This window comes from Poecile atricapillus, chromosome 35 (genome assembly GCF_030490865.1).
Source record: "Poecile atricapillus isolate bPoeAtr1 chromosome 35, bPoeAtr1.hap1, whole genome shotgun sequence".
NCBI lineage: Eukaryota > Metazoa > Chordata > Aves > Passeriformes > Paridae > Poecile > Poecile atricapillus.
The window spans coordinates 1,877,265-1,895,929 of record NC_081283.1 but is presented as its reverse complement, the minus strand read 5'-3'; the positions used below and the strand labels follow the sequence as shown (position 1 = coordinate 1,895,929).

Here is an 18,665-nt window from a genome sequence, read left to right as displayed (position 1 = left end):
TTCCTCAGAGCAAACCTGTGGCCCTGTGTCACCCCACAGCTGAGTTCAAGTGCAGGCCAGGGCAGTTCCAGTGCTCCACAGGGATCTGCACCAACCCCGCCTTCATCTGCGACGGCGACAACGACTGCCAGGACAACTCTGACGAGGCCAACTGTGGTAGGTTCCCTGTGTCCCCTCGTGACCCCCAGCCCCCCACAGCGTGGAGCTGCAGCCTGGCACCCCCTGACCGTGTCACCTCTTCCCCAGACATCCACGTCTGCCTGCCCAGCCAGTTCAAGTGCACCAACACCAACCGCTGCATCCCCGGCATCTTCCGCTGCAACGGGCAGGACAACTGCGGGGACGGCGAGGACGAGAAGGACTGTCGTGAGTGGGGGGCTCAGGGTGTCAGGTGGGAGCAAGTGTGGGCCAGACTGAGGGGCTCAGGTCCGTGTCTTGGGGTGTTTGGCTCCCTGGGTTGTCCCAGGGCTTTCTCCATGTCCCTGGTGTCCGCAGAACCTCTGTCCCCATCGCCCCTACAGACGCTGCTGTTTCCTAGAGGAAATGAAATCCTTAAATCCCTTGAGGTGGATTTGGGCTGAGCCTGTTGCCCAGCTGAGGGGTCTGGTGGCCTCTGTCCTGTCCCCCCATGGCTTGGAGTCTTTTGGGACCATTTTATGGCTGTGCTCTGTCCCCTCCACCGAGCACACCAGCCCCTTGTGATCCCTGGAGCATCCACACACCTCTCAACCCCACGGCTGGTTTTTGGGGAAAGGGGTGGCTGGCCCCTGCCTGCCCTGCTGCCCTTCCTGACACCCCTTCTTGCCCCTGCAGCGGAGGTGACCTGTGCCCCCAACCAGTTCCAGTGTGCCATCACCAAGCGCTGCATCCCCCGTGTCTGGGTCTGTGACCGTGACAACGACTGCGTGGACGGCTCCGATGAACCTGCCAACTGCAGTAAGGGATCTGTGTGGGGAGGGGCCTCTGGCCACACTGGGAACCTCTGTGTGCTGGGGGGGTGGCAGGACCCTGCTCAGTCCCTTCTTGGTCCCTGCTTTGTCTCTGCTCAGTCCCTGCTCAGTTTCTGCTCAGTTCCTGCTTAGTTCCTCCTTAGTTCCTGCTCCGTTCTACCTCAGTCCCTCAGTTTCTGCTCAGTCCCTGCTCAGTTCCTGCTCAGCTCCTCAGTTCCTGCTCTGTTCTACCTCAGTCCCTCAGTTCCTGCTCAGTTCTTGCTCAGTTCTACCTCAGTTCCTCAGTTCCTGCTCCGTTCTACCTCAGTCCCTCAGTTCCTGCTCAGTCCCTGCTCAGTTCCTGCTCCGTTCTACCTCAGTCCCTCAGTTTCTGCTCAGTCCCTGCTCAGTTCCTGCTCAGCTCCTCAGTTCCTGCTCTGTTCCTGCTCAGTTCTACCTCAGTTCCTCAGTTCCTGCTCCGTTCTACCTCAGTCCCTCAGTTCCTGCTCAGTCCCTGCTCAGTTCCTGCTCAGTCCCTCAGTTCCTGCTCAGTCCCTGCTCAGTTCCTGCTCAGTCCCTCAGTTCCTGCTCAGTTCCTGCTCAGTTCCACCTCGGTCCCTGCTCAGTCCCTGTGGGCAGTGGGTGATGGTGTTGGTGGCTCTGTCTGGATCTGTCCTGCTGGGATCCTCCTCCCCTGACTTCTCCCTGGAGAGCTGCTTGGAAGGGAGGGGGATCTCACCCAGCTCCAGGCTGTTCATCAGCCCTGCAGAGAGCACCACGTGCCTGACCAGTGCTGATCCCTGTGCCTGTGTCACTTTGTCCCCTCCAGCCCAAATGACCTGTGGTGTGGACGAGTTCCGGTGCAAGGACTCGGGCCGGTGCATCCCGGCACGCTGGAAGTGTGACGGGGAGGACGACTGTGGGGATGGATCCGATGAGCCCAAGGAGGAATGCGGTGAGCAGGGGCTGTGGGGACAAGCTGGTGTCATCTTGTGTCCCTGTTCCCCGAGGGACACGCTGGCCTGGCACTGTCTGTCTCCTCTGGGGAGCCCCAGGAGTTGCAGCTGCTCCTTTTCCAAGTGGTGTGGGCAGGGCTGGCTCAGAGGTGCAGGGCAGTGCTAACCCCTGTCCTGGTCCCCTCCTTTCCATCGTGTGGAGCAGTGCTGACCTCTGTCCCTGTCCCTGTGCTGTCCCCTCCCCATGCTCAGGGCAGTGCTGACACCTGTCCCTGTTCCTGTCTCTGTCCCTGTCCCTGTCCCTGTGCTGTCCCTTCCCCATGCTCAGGGCAGTGCTGACACCTGTCCCTGTCTCATCCTCTCATACAGGGCAGTGCTCACCTCTGTCCTTGTCCCATTCCTGCCCTCATTTGGAGCTGATCCCATCCCTATCCCATATTTACTGTTGCGCAGGGCAGCACTGGCCCCTGTCACTGTCTCTGTCCTGTCCCTCCCCTCATGCAGCAGAGTGCTCACACCTGTCCCTGTGCCATATTTCCCCTCCTTTGGGGCAGTGCTGACCCCTGTCCTTGTCCCTGTCCCCATCCTGTCCCCTTGTGTGAGGCGGTGCTGACACCTGTCCCTGTCCCTCCCCTGATTTGGGGCAGTGCTGCCCCCTGTCCTGTCCCACCCATGTCCCCGTTTGGGGCAGTGCTGAGCCCTGTCCTGTCCCATCCATGCCCTGATTTGGGGCAGTGCTGAGCTCTGTCCCTGTCCCTGTCCCTGTCCCATCCCTCCCCTGATTTGGGGCAGTGCTGATCCCTGTCCCTGTCCCTGTCCCTCCCCTGATTTGGGGCAGTGCTGATCTCTGTCCCTGTCCCTGTCCCTGTCCCATCCATGCCCTGATTTGGGGCAGTGCTGAGCCCTGTCCTGTCCCCTGCTGTCCCTCCCCTGATTTGGGGCAGTGCTGATCCCTGTCCTGTCCCCTGCTGTCCCTCCCCTGATTTGGGGCAGTGCTGATCCCTGTCCTGTCCCCTGCTGTCCCTCCCCTGATTTGGGGCAGTGCTGATCCCTGTCCTGTCCCTCCCCTGATTTGGGGCAGTGCTGATCCCTGTCCTGTCCCCTGCTGTCCCTCCCAGACGAGCGCACGTGTGAGCCGTACCAGTTCCGCTGCAAGAACAACCGCTGTGTGCCGGGCCGCTGGCAGTGCGACTACGACAACGACTGCGGCGACAACTCTGACGAGGAGAGCTGCAGTACGTGCCACCCCCCAGCCTTTGCTGTCCCCAGGGTGGAGCAGTGGAGAGGGGGACAGGTTTGGGTCCCCCCAGCCCCTCTTCTGCTGCCAGGGAGTGTCAGGCTGGTGGCCGGGAGAGCCACGGTGTCCCCTGGCCAGGACAGAGGACACAGAGCCTGGCCCTGCAGAGGGGAGGCTGTGCCAGGGGGACACCCCAAGGGTGATGGGGGACAGGGAGGAGGTGACCCCAGCACACTCCTCGCAGCAGCATGGGGGGCCCAGCGTGGCCAGAGTCACCCGAGGGGACCCCATCCTGCTCTGCCACCAAGCATCACCCCCTGTGTCACCCCCTGCCTGCCAGTGGCACCTGGGATGGCAGTGGGGACACACAGAGCTGTCAGGAGGGACCCAGGTCACAACCTCAGGCCTGGGCCAGTGCGTAGGGAGGAGGCTGATCCCAGAGCTGGGGCACAGTTCAGTGCTGCCCCTTTTGTGAGCTCCTGCTCGTGTTCCAGCACCTTCCCCTCTGAGCAGCCAAGGAACACGAGTGTCCCCATGCACAAGACCATTCCCAGGGCTCCACTTCAGCTCTGTCCCTCCTGAGGGGTTCAGGTTGCCTGTGGGATGGCACCAGGGTCTGCTGCCAGACCCTCTCCCACCCCACAGCACTCAGAAGGTTCCAGAATGCTCATGGGATGGCACCAGGGTCTGCTGCCAGACCCTCTCCCACCCCACAGCACCCAGAAGGTTCCAGACTGCCCATGGGATGGCACCAGGGTCTGCTGCCAGACCCTCTCCTACCCCACAGTGCCCACTGGGTCCCTCTGTCATCCTACAGCTCTTCAGGGTGCAGCTTTTGTTTTCTTTTCTGTTGATTTCCCGTCGTGTTTTTGAGTTTGTGCCATTTCACTTCATCTTATGTTTTTCTCCATTTTCACACTGTCGTTATGGGGCGCTCAGAGGTAGGTTCCTGCCAAAATCTTTTAATTCCATGTACAGTCTCTCTAAAAATCAATGAAGACAATAATTTCTAGGTGAGGGCAGAGGGGTCGGGACTGGGCAATCCAGGTGGATTTACTGATCATCAGCACCAGCATCTCCCTCCACGGAGCCACAGCCGGGGAGGGTCCGACCCTGCTGCTCTGCAGGACCCCTGCATGGCTTGGACTTATCTCCAAAACCCATCCCCACCTTGGCTCTCCCTGCTCCACCTGGACCCCCCCATTCCCCCGTTCCTCCACAGTCCTGTGCCGTGACCAGAGGGTCCCTGTGCCCCAAAACCCTGGGGCTGTGGGGAGGGGAAGGGTCCCAAGAGCCTTCTCTTGGGACCCTTCCCAAGAAGGACGTGGCTGTGCCACGTGCCATCCTCCTGGATTTGGCACTGGCTGTGCCAGTGAGCTGTGAGCGGGTTCTGTCCCCACTCCCTGTGAGAGGGGACAGGGATGAGGCTCTGCCCGGGCACCGCTGCAGTTCCTCCTGCCTGGGGGGCACCAGGGTGGGCAGCAGTGGGGCTGGTGCTGCCCTGTGGAGAGCGAGCGCCCTGGGGGACAGCCAGTGCCCCCCAAAACCCCCACAGGGAGCTGGGAGCCCTGGAGTGGGGTGGGAAGGGGCTGGGAGGTGGTACCAGCTGTGCCCCTCCAGCAGCTCCCAGCGCTCTGCCTGCACCCCCTGTCCCCAGTGCCACCGGCCGTGTGCTCACCTGTGCCAGGGCCACCCCCTGTCCCCACCCCTTGTCCCCACGCTCAGGGCACACCGGGTGTTCTCTGTCCCCAGCACCCCGGCCCTGCTCCGAGAGCGAGTTCTCGTGTGCCAACGGCCGCTGCATCGCGGGCAGGTGGAAATGTGACGGGGACCACGACTGCGCCGACGGCTCCGATGAGGTACGGCACCGGCGAGGGACACAGCCCCTCCTCTGGCCCTGCCCGTGTCCTGAGGCTCAGAGCCTGCCTGTGGAGATAGGACAGGGACCTGCTGTGGCCACCCTGTCCCTGCTGACCGTGTCCCTCTCCTGTCCCCTGCAGAAAGACTGCACCCCCCGCTGCGAGCTGGACCAGTTCAAGTGCAAGAACGGGCACTGCATCCCCATGCGCTGGCGCTGCGACGCCGACGCCGACTGCATGGACGGCAGCGACGAGGAGAACTGTGGCACCGGGGGTAATGGCACAGCTCTGTGTGTCCCCAGGGGTAATGGCACAGCTCTGTGTGTCCCCTGGGGCTGGTTGTGTCACCCCCTCCCTGCCCTCATGTCACCTGTGTCCCCGGGGATAATGGCACAGCTCTGTGTGTCCCCTGGGGCTGGCTGTGTCACCCTCTCCGTGCCCTCGTGTCACCTGTGTCCCCTGGGGCTGGTTGTGTCCCCCTGTCCCTGCCCTCATGTCACCTGTGTCCCCAGGGGTAATGGCACAGCTCTGTGTGTCCCCTGGGGTAATGGCACAGCTCTGTGTGTGTCCCAGGGCTGGTTGTGTCACCCCCTTCCTGCCCTTGTGTCACCTGTGTCCCCAGGGGTAATGGCACAGCTCTGTGTGTCCCCCGGGGCTGGTTGTGTCCCCCTCTCCATGCCCTCGTGTCACCTGTGTCCCCAGGGGTAATGGCACAGCTCTGTGTGTCCCCAGGGGTAATGGCACAGCTCTGTGTGCCACCCGGGGCTGGTTGTGTCACCCTGTCCCTGCCCTCGTGTCACCTGTGTCCCTGGGGGTAATGGCACAGCTCTGTGTGTCCCCTGGGGCTGGTTGTGTCACCCCGTCCCTGCCCTCATGTCACCTGTGTCCCCAGGGGTAATGGCACAGCTCTGTGTGCCACCCGGGGCTGGTTGTGTCCCCCTGTCCCTGCCCTCGTGTCACCGGTGTCCCCAGGGGTAATGGCACAGCTCTGTGTGTCCCCTGGGGCTGGTTGTGTCCCCCTGTCCCTGCCCTCGTGTCACCCGTGTCCCCAGGGGTAATGGCACAGCTCTGTGTGTCCCCCAGGGCTGGTTGTGTCCCCCCCCCCCCGTCCCTGCCCTCGTGTCACCTGTGTCCCCTCTGCGGGTGGCAGCACTCCCCTGTGTGTGTGTCCACCCCTCTCTCCCCATGCTGGAGCACACACGGGATGTGTATCCGAGCCCTGGAAAGCCCCCAGCCCTGGGGACCCCCTGTCCGTGCTGGAAATTGGACTGGCAGCCCCAGGCCAGGGTTTTTGGCAGCAGAGCAGCACGAGCTGAGCTGACGTGTCCCCTCTTGCACTGTCACAGTTCGCACGTGTCCCCTGGACGAGTTCCAGTGCAACAACACCCTGTGCAAGCCCCTGGCCTGGAAGTGCGATGGGGAGGACGATTGTGGGGACAACTCGGACGAGAATCCCGAGGAGTGCTGTGAGTGACACTGCGGTGCCCCTGCCCCGAGCCCTCCCACACCCCAGGATGGGAGGGCAGTCCTGGAGCTCGGGCACCACTGCGGGGACCGGAGGGTCTGGGGGGGACCGGAGGGTCTGGGGGGGACTGGAGGGTCTGGGGGGGACCGGAGGGTCTGGGGGGGACCGGAGGGTCTGGGGGGACTGGAGGGTCTGGGGGGACCTCCAGCATCTCCTCCCAGGGGTGGCCAGTGGGGCCAAGGAGCTGGAGGTGGCTCCGATTGAGGGAAAGGAGTTTCAGAGGGGCTGGCAGTGGGGAGGGGGCTGGGGGGGCCGGGGCTGGGTGAGGAGAGGGCTCACAGCAGCCGGGCGATTGTCTTTGCTTCAGTCTCTTTGCTTCAGCCTCCGGAGCCCGCTCGCCCGCGTGGGACAGCCCTCCCCGGAGAGCGGGCAGAGGCCGAGCAGCAGCTCGTGACATGTGTGACAGCCTGGCTCCGGCGTCTCCTTTCACCGTCACCGTTTGTTTCTGTTTGCTGGTGCAGTGAAATTCCAGTGTCCCCCCAACAGACCGTTCCGCTGCAAGAACGACCGGGTATGTCTGTGGATCGGTCGACAGTGCGACGGCATTGACAACTGTGGAGATAACACGGATGAGAAGGACTGCGGTGAGTGGGGCTGCCCGTGGGCACAGCCCCGAGCCTGCCCAGCCTGCGTGTGGCCCTCGGGATGGTCCTCCCAGAGCCCAGGGTTCAGCCCAGGTGTTGGGGTTGGCTTTGCCCAGCCTTCCCTCCCAAAATCGGGGTGTGGACGCAGGGTTCCAAGTCCCTGCCTGCTCCCAGAGGCTCCCATGGGGATGGGTGCCCGGGATATGGGGGGTCACAGCTGCTGCCCCTCACCCGCAGAGTCACCCACAGCCAAGCCCAAGAGCTGCAGCCAGGACAAGAACGAGTTCCTGTGTGGGAACAAGAAGTGCATCAGCGCCAACCTCCGCTGCAACTTCTTCGATGACTGCGGAGACGGCTCCGATGAGGAATCCTGCTCCCACGGTGGGTGGGGAGCCGGGGGCGCGGCGGGGGCCGGGGGACTCGCTGTGACACCCGTGTGACGGCGCGTCCCACCGCAGAGCACAAGTCATACGACTGCATGACCAACACCACCATGTGTGGGGATGAGGCCCAGTGCGTCCAGTCCCGGTCAGCCTCATACTGCACCTGCCGCAGAGGCTTCCAGAAGGTTCCGGACAAGAATTTTTGCCAAGGTACTTCCCGCTGCTGCTGGAGAGGGCTCAGGATTGGGCTGTTGGGCTTGGCACAGTGAGATGGGATTTCACAGCTGGGGTGGGGCTGGGATGGCAGGAATGGTGTCCTTGGGGCAGAGTTGGGGTCTGTGGGGGCACCCTCCAGGTCTCCCCCTGATCCCATCTCCCTCTGCCCAGACATCAACGAGTGCCTGCGCTTCGGGACCTGCTCCCAGCTCTGCAACAACACCAAGGGCTCCCACGTCTGCAGCTGCAGCAAGAACTTCATGAAGACGGACAACATGTGCAAGGCGGAAGGTCAGGAGGGAACAGGGACCCACACAGGTTTTGTGCGTGTACCCAGGACCCCCCCGTGCATCCCAGAGCTCCCATGGGAATCCTTTGATCTTCCCTCTAACCCCCTGTAGCTCTGCCATTGATCTGCCCATCCCTGGCAGAGTGTGCCCCAAGGGGATGACGAGCTCCCAGTGACCCTGTCCCTGTCCCACCAGGGAGCTGGGCTGAGCCCCCGTTCCCGGCTGTGTCCCCACTCCTGGCTGAGCCCCCGTTCCTGGCTGAGCCCCCATTCCCGGCTGAGCCCCCGTTCCCGGCTGTGTCCCCACTCCTGGCTGAGCCCCCGTTCCCGGCTGTGTCCCCACTCCTGGCTGAACCCCCGTTCCCAGCTGTGTCCCCACTCCTGGCTGAGCCCCCGTTCCCGGCTGTGTCCCCACTCCTGGCTGAGCCCCTGTTCCCAGCTGAGCCCCTGTTCCCACCTGTGTCCCCACTCCTGGCTGAGCCCCTGTTCTGAGTCCAGCTCATGCCAACCTCTCCTCCTCCTCCTCGTCCTCTGCAGGCTCCGAGCACCAGATCCTCTACATCGCTGACGACAACAAGATCAGGAGCATGTACCCCTTCAACCCCAACTCAGCCTACGAGCCAGCCTTCCAGGGCGATGAGAACGTGCGCATCGACGCCATGGACATCTACGTCAAGGGCAACAAGATCTACTGGACCAACTGGCACACGGGCCGGATCTCGTACCGGGAGCTGCCCGCCTCCTCCTCCGCCTCCACCGCCTCCAACCGCAACCGGCGCCAGATCGACGGCGGCGTCACCCACCTGAACGTGAGCGAGTTCTGCCGGGGTGGGAGCGACGGGCACGGGCTGATGGTTTCCTCCCCCCTCACCTGTCCCCACTCTGCCCCACACAGATCTCAGGGCTGAAGATGCCGCGGGGAATCGCCATCGATTGGGTGGCCGGGAACATCTACTGGACGGACTCGGGGCGGGACGTCATCGAGGTGGCGCAGATGAAGGGCGAGAACCGCAAGACGCTGATTTCGGGGATGATCGACGAGCCCCACGCCATCGTGGTTGATCCACTGCGGGGGTGAGGGACTTGAGCCTTCGTCCCATCCCTTTGGGCAGCCCTCAGCACACTCCCCTCACCACAAGCCCACTCACGTGTCCCAGTGTCACTCTTGAGTTGCCCCAGAGTTAGCTGCTGACTCTGGGATGCCGTGGGGACGGGGTGGGGACGGGGTGGGTTTCTCCTCCCTGGTCACTGGGCTGTTCCCCAGGAATGATCTGCCTGTGTCCTCACAGAACGATGTACTGGTCAGACTGGGGCAATCACCCCAAGATCGAGACGGCTGCCATGGATGGGACACTGCGGGAGACCCTGGTGCAGGACAACATCCAGTGGCCAACAGGTGACAGAGACGGGTGACAGGAGAGGGGACAAAAGCCATGATGGGGACGTGTTCAACCATTTGTGTTGGGGAGGGTTGTTCTGTGGGCTCGGAGCCCCACGGCAGAAGGGTCATGGGGTGGTGGGGGGCTGCTCTGTGGGTCAGTTGGTCAGGAGGGGCTTGGGGTGGACTGGGGGCTCACTGGAGGCTGTGTCCCCTCAGGCCTGGCCGTGGATTACCACAACGAGAGGCTGTACTGGGCCGACGCCAAGCTCTCCGTCATCGGCAGCATCCGGCTCAACGGCACCGACCCCGTCGTGGCCATCGACAACAAGAAGGGTAAGGGGTACCCCGTGGGGGTCCCTGACCTCGGACCCACCCCAAATCCCTGCCTCCACATGTCCCCTTCTGGCTTCCCCAGGGCTGAGCCACCCGTTCAGCATCGACATCTTTGAGGACTACATCTACGGCGTCACCTACATCAACAACCGCATCTTCAAGATCCACAAGTTCGGGCAGAAGCCGGTCACCAACCTGACGTCCGGCCTCAACCACGCCACCGACGTCGTGCTCTACCACCAGTACAAGCAGCCAGAGGGTGTGTGGGGGCCCGGGACCCCCACCCTGCTCCTGGGGTGGTGGGGAGGTGCCAGGGACCGATACCTGACGTGAGGTGCCAGAGGGTGAGGGGGGCATTGGCAGAGCTTGGGAATTGGGGGCTCAGAGCCCCAACTCCCTGCCTGGAGTGGGGGTGTCTGGGTGGGCAGAGCAGGGGGTTGCTGAGGTGGGCTGGGGGAGTCCAACTGCACTGGTGACCTCAGGGCACGGGAGGGACAGCACAGGGCTGTGGAGAGGAATGTCCTAGAGGTGCTGTGGAGTAAGAAGGGCTGGGGGTCACCGTGCTGTCACCACCCCGCTGTCCCCTCCCTGCTGTCCTCACCGCCTGTGCCCTCCCCTCCCGCAGTGACCAACCCCTGTGACCGCAAGAAATGCGAGTGGCTCTGCCTGCTCAGCCCCAGCGGCCCCGTGTGCACCTGCCCCAACGGCAAACGCCTGGACAACGGCACCTGCGTGGTCATTCCCTCGCCCACCGTGTCTCCCGTGGGTAGGTGACACCGGAGGAGGAGAGGATGAGGATGAGGATGAGGATGAGGATGAGGATGAGGATGAGGATGAGGATGAGGAGGGAGGTTGGGCACTGCCAGCGCAGTCCCGCTCACTTCCATCCCCTCCACGCCTCCCTCGCAGTGCCCACCACCGACACGTGCGACCTGGTGTGCCTGAACGGCGGCAGCTGCTTCCTCAACGCCCGCAAGCAGGCCAAGTGCCGCTGCCAGCCGCGCTACAACGGCGACAAGTGCCAGATCGACCAGTGCTGGGACTACTGCCAGAACGGGGGCACCTGCGCCGCCTCCCCCTCAGGTGAGCTGGGGGGGGTCAGTGACGGACGGATGGACGGACAGACGGACGGACGGGTGAGCACGGAGCTAACAGGATTGATTTCTCCTTAGGAATGCCGACCTGCCGCTGCCCCACCGGCTTCACCGGGCCCCGGTGCAACCAGCAGGTGTGCACGGACTACTGCCAGCACAACGGCAGCTGCACCGTCAACCAGGGCAACCAGCCCAGCTGCCGCTGCCTGCCCACCTTCATCGGCGACCGCTGCCAGTACCGTGAGTGCCACCCGCCGCGCCACGGGGTGGGGACAGCAGCGGGGGTGGTGGGAGGGTGGGTGTCACCTCAGGGTGTCTGGGGACAGTAGTGGGGGCATTGGGAGGATGGGTGTCACCTCAGGATGTCTGGGGACAGCAGCGGGGGTGGTGGGAGGGTGGCGGTCCCTCACCTGGGGGTGTCTGGGGACAGCAGCGGGGGTGTTGGGAGGGTGGGTGTCACCTCAGGATGTCTGGGGACAGCAACGGGGGTGGTGGGAGGGTGGGTGTCACCTCAGGATGTCTGGGGACAGCAACGGGGGTGGTGGGAGGGTGGGTGTCACCTCAGGATGTCTGGGGACAGCAACAGGGTGTCAGAAAGGTGGGTGTCCCTCACCTGGAGATGCCTTGGGGGAGACCTCTGGGGACAGTGCCAGAGGGTTGGGCTCCCAAGCCTCTTTTGGGGGATGCTGTGTGGGAATCCCTGGGGACAGGATGAGGGGTTGTGCTCCCCATGTCTCCCTCTTTTGGGGGAATCCCTGCAAACAGCACCCGTGGGATTGGATTTCCAGGTCCCCCTCTTTGGTGGGATGCTGGGTGGGGCATCTGGAGGGGCAGCTGAGGTCAGACCCTGACTCCCTTGTCCCCCACAGGGCAGTGCTTTGACTATTGTGAGAACGATGGCGTGTGCCAGATGACAGCCAGCGGTGCCAAGCAGTGCCGCTGCCCCCCTCAATTCGAGGGTGCCCAGTGCCAGGAGAACAAGTGCTCCCGGTGCCAGGAGGGCAAGTGCAGCATCAACAAGCAGAGCGGGGAGGTCTCCTGCATGTAGGTGCTGGGAATGTCGAGCTGGAGGGAGGAAAAGGGGTGGTGGGAGCCCAGGGAAAACCTGTCCCCCTGTGGCAGGATCGGCCACAGCTGGGTCGGTAATTCAGGGCAGATAAATCCAGGGGACCTGCTGGTCCTGGGAGGAGGTGGAGGTGTCTCAGTGTCTCCCCAGAGCCCATCCTGGTGTCCCAGCCATGAGCTGTGCGGGTGGGATGAGCCAAGAGCCGAGTCCTGAGGGGCTGGGGGGAGCATAGAACAGCTGGGGGGGCACAGGGCACTCGGGGGTGCCCATGGGGCTGATCCTCTGTGCCCCACAGCTGCCCTGATGGGAAGATAGCACCGAGCTGCCTGACCTGTGACAATTACTGCCTGCACGGCGGGACCTGCTCCATCAGCGACAAGACACAGCTGCCCGAGTGCCTGTAAGAGAGGAGGAGGGGGCTGGGGGGGACAGGAGGGCTGTGTGCCCCCCGAGACATCACTGACACACCTCAATCTGTGTGCCCCACCCCACCCTGACCCCGCAGCTCTCCCTCCCTCCCTGCATGGCCCTGCCCCGCTAATCCCGGTGCTCTCCCTGCGCTCCCAGGTGTCCCTCGGGGATGACGGGCACGCGCTGCGAGGATTTCATCGTGGGCGAGCAGCAGAGCAGCCGTAAGTGGGGGGCAGCCTGTGACCCCCCCCTTCCACCCTGGGGGGTTGCTGGTGATCCAGGGCTGTCCCTGTGAGACTCCTGAACTCCATTCAGCCAGCCCAGGCTGCCCCTGACTGTTCCTGTGCCTTCCTCCCGCAGGAACAGCCTCCATCGTCATCCCCATCCTGCTGCTCCTCATCCTCCTCACCGTGGTGGCTTTTGTCTGGTACAAGTGGAGAATTAAAGGGTGAGTCCGGTGGGATGGAGGGGAGGGGAGCTGTGTGGGGACAGCCAGGGGGTGTCACTGAATCTCTGCCTCCCCCTCCTCAGAGCCAAGGGCTTCCAGCACCAGCGGATGACGAACGGAGCCATGAACGTGGAGATCGGGAACCCAACCTACAAAATGTACGAGGGGGAGCCCGATGACGACGTGGGGGAGCTGCTGGATGCCGACTTTGCCCTGGACCCTGACAAGGTGAGGGGCTGTGGGCTCTGCAGGGTCCTGCCCAAAGTGGGAGGTGCAGGGGGGATTTGCTGAGGCTGTCAGGGCTCCCTGTGCAGCTCTTCTGGGGAGGCTCTGAGGGGCTGAATAGGCTCTGGTGCTGATGGGGCTCTGAGGGTCTCAAAGGCTTCAGGGCTGGGAGCTCTGAGAGGTTTCAAAGGCTTTGAGGGATCACAAAGCCTTTGGGGCTGTGTGGGCTCCAAAGGTTTGCAAACATTTTGGGACTGGGGGAACACCGAGGGGTGACAGAGGGGTGAAACTCTGAAGGTTCACAAAGGCTTTGGGGCTGGAGGTGCTCTGAGTGGTCTCAAAGGTTTTGGGGATGAGGGGCTCTGAGGGATCACAAAGGCTTTGGAGCTGGGGATGCTCCAAGGGAGGCTCCAAAGGCTCACAAAGACTTTGGGGTGGGAGAAAGGGGGATATTCCAAGGAGCTGCAAAGGCTTCAGGGCTTGGAGGTGTCAGGATTGCAAAGTCTTTAAGGCTGGGGGGCTCTGAAGGGTGACAAAGGTTTTGGGGCTGGGGGGTCGAGGGGTGACAAAAGCTTTGGAGCTGGGGGGCTCTGAGGGGTCACAAAGGCTTTGGGGCTGGGGGGCTCTGAGGGGTCACAAAGGCTTTGGGGCTGGGGGGCTCTGAGGGGTCACAAAGGCTTTGGGGCTGGGGGGCTCTAAGGGGTGACAAAAGCTTTGGGGCTGGGGGGTTGAGGAGTGACAAAGGCTTTGGGGTTGGGGGGCTCTAAGGGGTGACAAAGACTTTGGAGCTGGGGGGCTCTGAGGGGTCACAAAGGTTTTGGGGCTGGGGGGCTCTGAAGGGTGACAAAGGCTTTGGGGCTGGGGGGTCGAGGGGTGACAAAAGCTTTGGAGCTGGGGGGCTCTAAGGGGTCACAAAGGTTTTGGGGCTGGGGGTCTCTAAGGGGTGACAAAGGTTTTGGGACTGGGGGGCTCTGAGGGGTGACAAAAGCTTTGGGGCTGGGGGGCTCTGAGGGGTCACAAAGGTTTTGGGGCTGGGGGGCTCCAAAGGGTCACAAAGGTTTTGGGGCTGGGGGGTTCTGAGGGGTCACAGAGGCTTTGGGGCTGGGGGGCTCTGAGGGGTCACAAAGGTTTTGGGGCTGGGGGGCTCTGAGGGGTCACAAAAGCTTTGGGGCTGCAGGCAGGGCAGTGGGGCTGTCCCGTGTCCCCATGGTCACAGCTGGTGGGGGCTCTCACCGCGTCACCCCAGGGTGGGGACCACCCCTGGGGACGGCAGTTCTGGGCAGGGGCGATGCCCGTGCCCCCTCCCACCTGCTCCCCCCTCTCTGCAGCCCACCAACTTCACCAACCCGGTTTATGCCACGCTGTACATGGGCGCCCACAACAGCCGCAACTCCCTGGCCAGCACGGACGAGAAGCGGGAGCTGCTGGCGCGGGGGGACGATGACCTGGCAGATCCCCTGGCATAGGGGCGTGGGGAGAGGGGCTGCGGTGCCCGGGCCCGGCACAGCCCCCGCCGCAGGGGCCGGGGGGGTGCCACGAGCCGCTGTATAAATGTACAAATGAAGGATTATTACTTTTCTATGTGAGCAGTATTATTACCTGTATATTCCCCGGTCCCAGGCCTCGGCGTCTTCATTGCCAGACCCGGCTTTGGTTTATTTTAAATCTCTTTACATTGGGCCCCCCCACCTCCCCTGTCCCTTCCCTTTCTCTCCCTGCCCCTCTCCTCCCTTCTCCCCATCTCCTGCCCCCAGGACCGGCCGGTGTGAGGTGGTCCCGGGGAGAACATCGGGGCTGGGGCTGGGGGGAGCCGTGGGGTCACTGCTGCGGGGGGCACAGGTCGGGGGGAGGCAGAGCGGGGTCCCACATGCTCCCAACCCTCCCCAGCTGCAGCAGCTCCCCTCCCCAGGGACCCCCTTTCCTTCCCCCCGCCTAAATCTGCTGCTCCCCGGCTTCCCCCTTCTCCTGCAGCTTGGCCCCTCCAGTCCCCCCCAGCTCCCCATTCCCCTCCCTCCCCTCTTTCCCCCCCCCCATTCTCCCTCTCCCTCCCTCCCTCCCTCCCTGCCTTCCCTCCCATTTTCCCCTCCCTCTCCCCTCCTCCCTTCCCCCCATTCCCTGCCCGACTGTTACAGGGGCCAGGATGAAGCCCCCAGCCCCACTGCGGTACGGGGGGGTCCCCAGCCCCTCAGCCCCCCCTGCCTCACCTGCCCCTTGCCCGCTCTCCAACATGCACATTTTTTAACAGGAAAAAGAAAAAAAAACACAAAAAAAACCCAACCCCAAACACAAAAAAAACCTGGAAATGACCTAGCTTTTATAGTAGAAATAAATAAACGCATGTGGGGGGGCGGGGGGGGACCCCATCCTTTTATTGGGGGGAAATGTTTTAATAATTTTTGCTGGATTACTTTACAACTAAACAAAACAGATATTGTTATAAATAAAATTTTTAAAAACTGAAGCACAGGCTGCTGGTTGGGGGGGTTGGGGGGAGTGTGGGGGGGCAGTTTTGGGGTCCTTGGGGGGGCACCGGGGGTCGTGGCCCCGATGCCCTCAGAGCCCAGAGGTGCCAGTCCTGGCCCTGGGGAGTGAGAAGGGGGGTCGGGGGTTCAGGGGGTGTGGAGAGGAGGGGGCTCGGGGGGTGATGGGGAGGGGGTGATGGGGAGGGGACCACACGTGGCTGCTGTAAGGCAGGAGAATCCCACCAGGACCTCTTGTTCCATCGAGCGGTGCTGGGGGGGCACTGCTGGGGTGAGGGGGGCACAGGGACCCCCGAGCACCGAGTACCGGCATCGACGGCCGGGAACGGGGAACCGGGAACAGGAAACCGGGAATGGGGAACCGGGAACGGGGAATTGGGAACGGGGAACGGGGAACGGGAACCGGGAACAGGAAACCGGGAATGAGGAACCGGGAACGGGGAATGGGGAACGGGGAACCGGGAACGGGGAACCGGGAACCGGGAACAAGGAACCGGGAACGGGGAGCTGGGAATGGGGAACAGGAAACCGGGAACGGGGAACCGGGAACGGGGAACCGGGAACCGGGACCGGCACCGGCTGCGCGCGCAGTCCCAGGAGCGGCCACCAGGTGGCGACACGGCCATCGAGAACTGAGCGGGGGGGCAGGGAGCGCATCCCCGTGTCCCCCTGTGTGACCCCCCCGTGTCACCCCCCCGTGTCACCCCCCCGTGTGACCCCCCCTTTGTGACCCCCATGTGTGACCCCCCTGTGTGACCCCCATGTGTGACCCCCCCGTGTGACCCCCATGTGTGACCCGCCCGTGTGACCCCTATGTGTGACCCCCCTGTGTGACCCCCATGTGTGACCCCCATGTGTGACCCCCCTGTGTGACCCCCATGTGTGACCCCTATGTGTGACCCCCCTGTGTGACCCCCCTGTGTGACCCCCATGTGTGACCCCCCTGTGTGACCCCCCCCTCTGTGACCCCCATGTGTGACCCCCCCCCTGTGTGACCCTCCCGTGTGACCCCCCCGTGTCCCGTCCCGTGTCCCCCCCAATCCTCCCGTGTATCCCCCCGAACCCCCACGCGCGTCTCCCCCCGTGAGGCTCCTGTGTATCCCCTCCTGAGCCCCTTCTCTACTCCCTCCATTGTCCCCCCATGTGTCCCCCTGTACGGCCCCATGGATCCCCCCATAAACCCGCCCTTAGTAACCCCCATGTCCCCCCACTGTGTCCCCCATGTCCCCCCATTGTCTCCCATGTCCCCTGAGTATCCCCCATGTCCCCCTCTCTTCCCTTTTTCCCTCCCGTGTGTCCCTCTCATGTCCCCCCGTGTCCCTGCCCTGTGCCCCCCACTCCGTGTCCTCCCATGTCCCCCCGACCGTGGGGCCACGGCCACAGGGGGTGCCCAGGACAGCGCCGCTGCTGCACCGGGGGGGCTCAGCTGGGACCCCCCCTACACCCAGGGCAGCCGCAGGACCGGGGGCAGGAACGGGGGCAGGACCGGGGGGCAGGACCGGGGGGCAGGACCGGACCGGGGGGCAGGACCGGAGCGGGGGCAGGACCGGACCAGGGGGCAGGACCGGACCGGGGGGCAGGACCGGGGGCAGGACCGGACCAGGGTGCAGGACCGGAGCGGGGGCAGGACCGGAGCTGGGGCAGGACCGGGGAGCAGGACCGGGGGCAGGACCGGGGGCAGGACCGGGGAGCAGGACCGGACCAGGGGGCAGGACCGGAGCGGGGGGCAGGACCGGAGCGGGGGCAGCACCGGACCGGGGGAAAGGACCAGACCGGGGGACAGGACCCCGCGAGGGACTCGCGGCCGCTCCGGGGGGGTTCGTGCTGCGGGGGCGGGGGGCTCAGGCCGGGCTCACTCGTGGCATCGAGCCCTCGGAGCGTCGAGCCCTCGTGGCATCGGCCACAGCCTCGCCACGTGCCCGGTGGCTCTGAGGGACCCCCAGGGCCACGGCAGGTCCCGGTGCCCCCCGGCCGGTGGCTCAGCAGAGCGGGTCGCCCCTCGCCCCCTCCTCCATCAGCACCGGGCTCGGCGCAGCCCCCGGCCCCCCGCAGCCGCTGCCTTTGAGCCCCCCCAGCCCCGCGCCGGGTGCCGGCGGCCTCAGATCTATTTCAATACCGGCTCTTTGTTCACTTATCGGTCCTTAAATCTCCTCCCGAGGTTTTTCCTCCCTTTCCCCTCTCCCCCCGCACCAAACCCTTTTTATCTTTTTCCTTCAATATTTTCTATTTTTCACCCTCTTCCCCATTCATCCCCACCCTCCCCCCGCCTGCTTCTGCCCCTCCTATCTCAGCCCCGTGGGCTGCTAAGGTGGGGAGGGGGGGGGTCTTACAGAGCCCCCCAACCCCTCTCAGACCCCGGTGTGCGTCTGCTCCCCTGAGACCATCAGGGACACCGGGACCCACTCCGGGAGTTTTCTTGGCCATGTGGGAGGGGGTCCCGAGGGGTCTGGGTGCCCCCGCAGCCCCTCCGGGCTTCCAACCCTCTGCAGGGTGAACGTGGCACCGGGGGGAGCAGCGCTGGGGGACCCCGGTGGGAGGGAAGAGGGGTACGGAGGCTCCTGCAGTGCGGGAATTTGGGGGCCAGGGAGGAGCGGGGGGCTCTGGGCTTGCCAGTGGGTCTCGCAGCGGGGCAGCAGCAGCAGCAAGGGCGAAGGGGTTGGAAGGATTCTCCCTGAAGTGGGGGAGGCTCCTCTGAGCCCCGGGCAGAAGCGGCCGCGTGCCCAGGGCCCCCATGGGGCTGGCCTGGGGCTGGTTGGGACCCCCTCGATGCCAGCCCCTCTGGACTCCCCGCTCCTCGTGGCTCTGCTCTCTCCTCTCTCTTCCCCGGATTCGTCTTCCTCATTCCTCTCCCTTCCCTTTTCCCATTTCTCCGTTACCTTTTATCATTCCGTCTCCGCATGTCCGCGCGGTTCTGCAGTGCCCTCCCCGCGTGCCCCCGCCACCCCCGAGTGCCCCCAGGCCCCCCGAGTGCCCCCAGGACCCCCCCGAATGTCCCCAGCCCCGCCGATTCCAAATCCCCCGCCGGCAGCTTCCCGGGATAATCACAGTAATAACAGCAATAATAGGAATAATGATAAATGGATGGGGTGTGGAGGGGGCTGTGAAGGGTGGTGAAAACCCCTCGGGGGGGGTGAGAACCCCTCGGGGGGTGGGAGAGGGGCCCGGCACCGCGCCGGGGGCTGAGCACACGCGTGTCCATGTGCACACACGTGTCCGTGCAGGTGACGCAGGTGGCGTGTCCAGCCTGAC

At 64.1% G+C, this 18,665-nt stretch overlaps 1 protein-coding gene across 3 annotated transcripts in view; it reads left to right on the top strand.

The window, feature by feature from the left end:
* LRP1 (LDL receptor related protein 1) overlaps positions 1–15,270 on the top strand; it is a 90,823-nt gene extending 75,553 nt beyond the window's left edge. For 2 of the 3 annotated variants that reach the window (XM_058860999.1, XM_058860998.1), the window contains exons 64-89: positions 40–156; positions 247–366; positions 814–936; positions 1,759–1,884; positions 3,004–3,120; positions 4,875–4,981; positions 5,123–5,255; positions 6,328–6,447; positions 6,968–7,090; positions 7,328–7,471; positions 7,549–7,683; positions 7,861–7,980; positions 8,516–8,787; positions 8,874–9,052; positions 9,268–9,374; positions 9,576–9,692; positions 9,775–9,951; positions 10,318–10,458; positions 10,602–10,775; positions 10,865–11,026; positions 11,656–11,830; positions 12,148–12,252; positions 12,420–12,484; positions 12,624–12,711; positions 12,795–12,939; positions 14,265–15,270. In XM_058860999.1, coding sequence (XP_058716982.1) covers positions 40–156; positions 247–366; positions 814–936; positions 1,759–1,884; positions 3,004–3,120; positions 4,875–4,981; positions 5,123–5,255; positions 6,328–6,447; positions 6,968–7,090; positions 7,328–7,471; positions 7,549–7,683; positions 7,861–7,980; positions 8,516–8,787; positions 8,874–9,052; positions 9,268–9,374; positions 9,576–9,692; positions 9,775–9,951; positions 10,318–10,458; positions 10,602–10,775; positions 10,865–11,026; positions 11,656–11,830; positions 12,148–12,252; positions 12,420–12,484; positions 12,624–12,711; positions 12,795–12,939; positions 14,265–14,402 — 3,530 coding nt within the window. In that variant the 3' untranslated portion in view covers positions 14,403–15,270. Of the gene's footprint in view, positions 1–39; positions 157–246; positions 367–813; positions 937–1,758; positions 1,885–3,003; positions 3,121–4,874; positions 4,982–5,122; positions 5,256–6,327; positions 6,448–6,967; positions 7,091–7,327; positions 7,472–7,548; positions 7,684–7,860; positions 7,981–8,515; positions 8,788–8,873; positions 9,053–9,267; positions 9,375–9,575; positions 9,693–9,774; positions 9,952–10,317; positions 10,459–10,601; positions 10,776–10,864; positions 11,027–11,655; positions 11,831–12,147; positions 12,253–12,419; positions 12,485–12,623; positions 12,712–12,794; positions 12,940–14,264 lie in introns of those variants that run through there. The other variant, XR_009280200.1, reaches the window with a different exon arrangement.
* Positions 15,271–18,665: the final 3,395 nt, after the last annotated feature.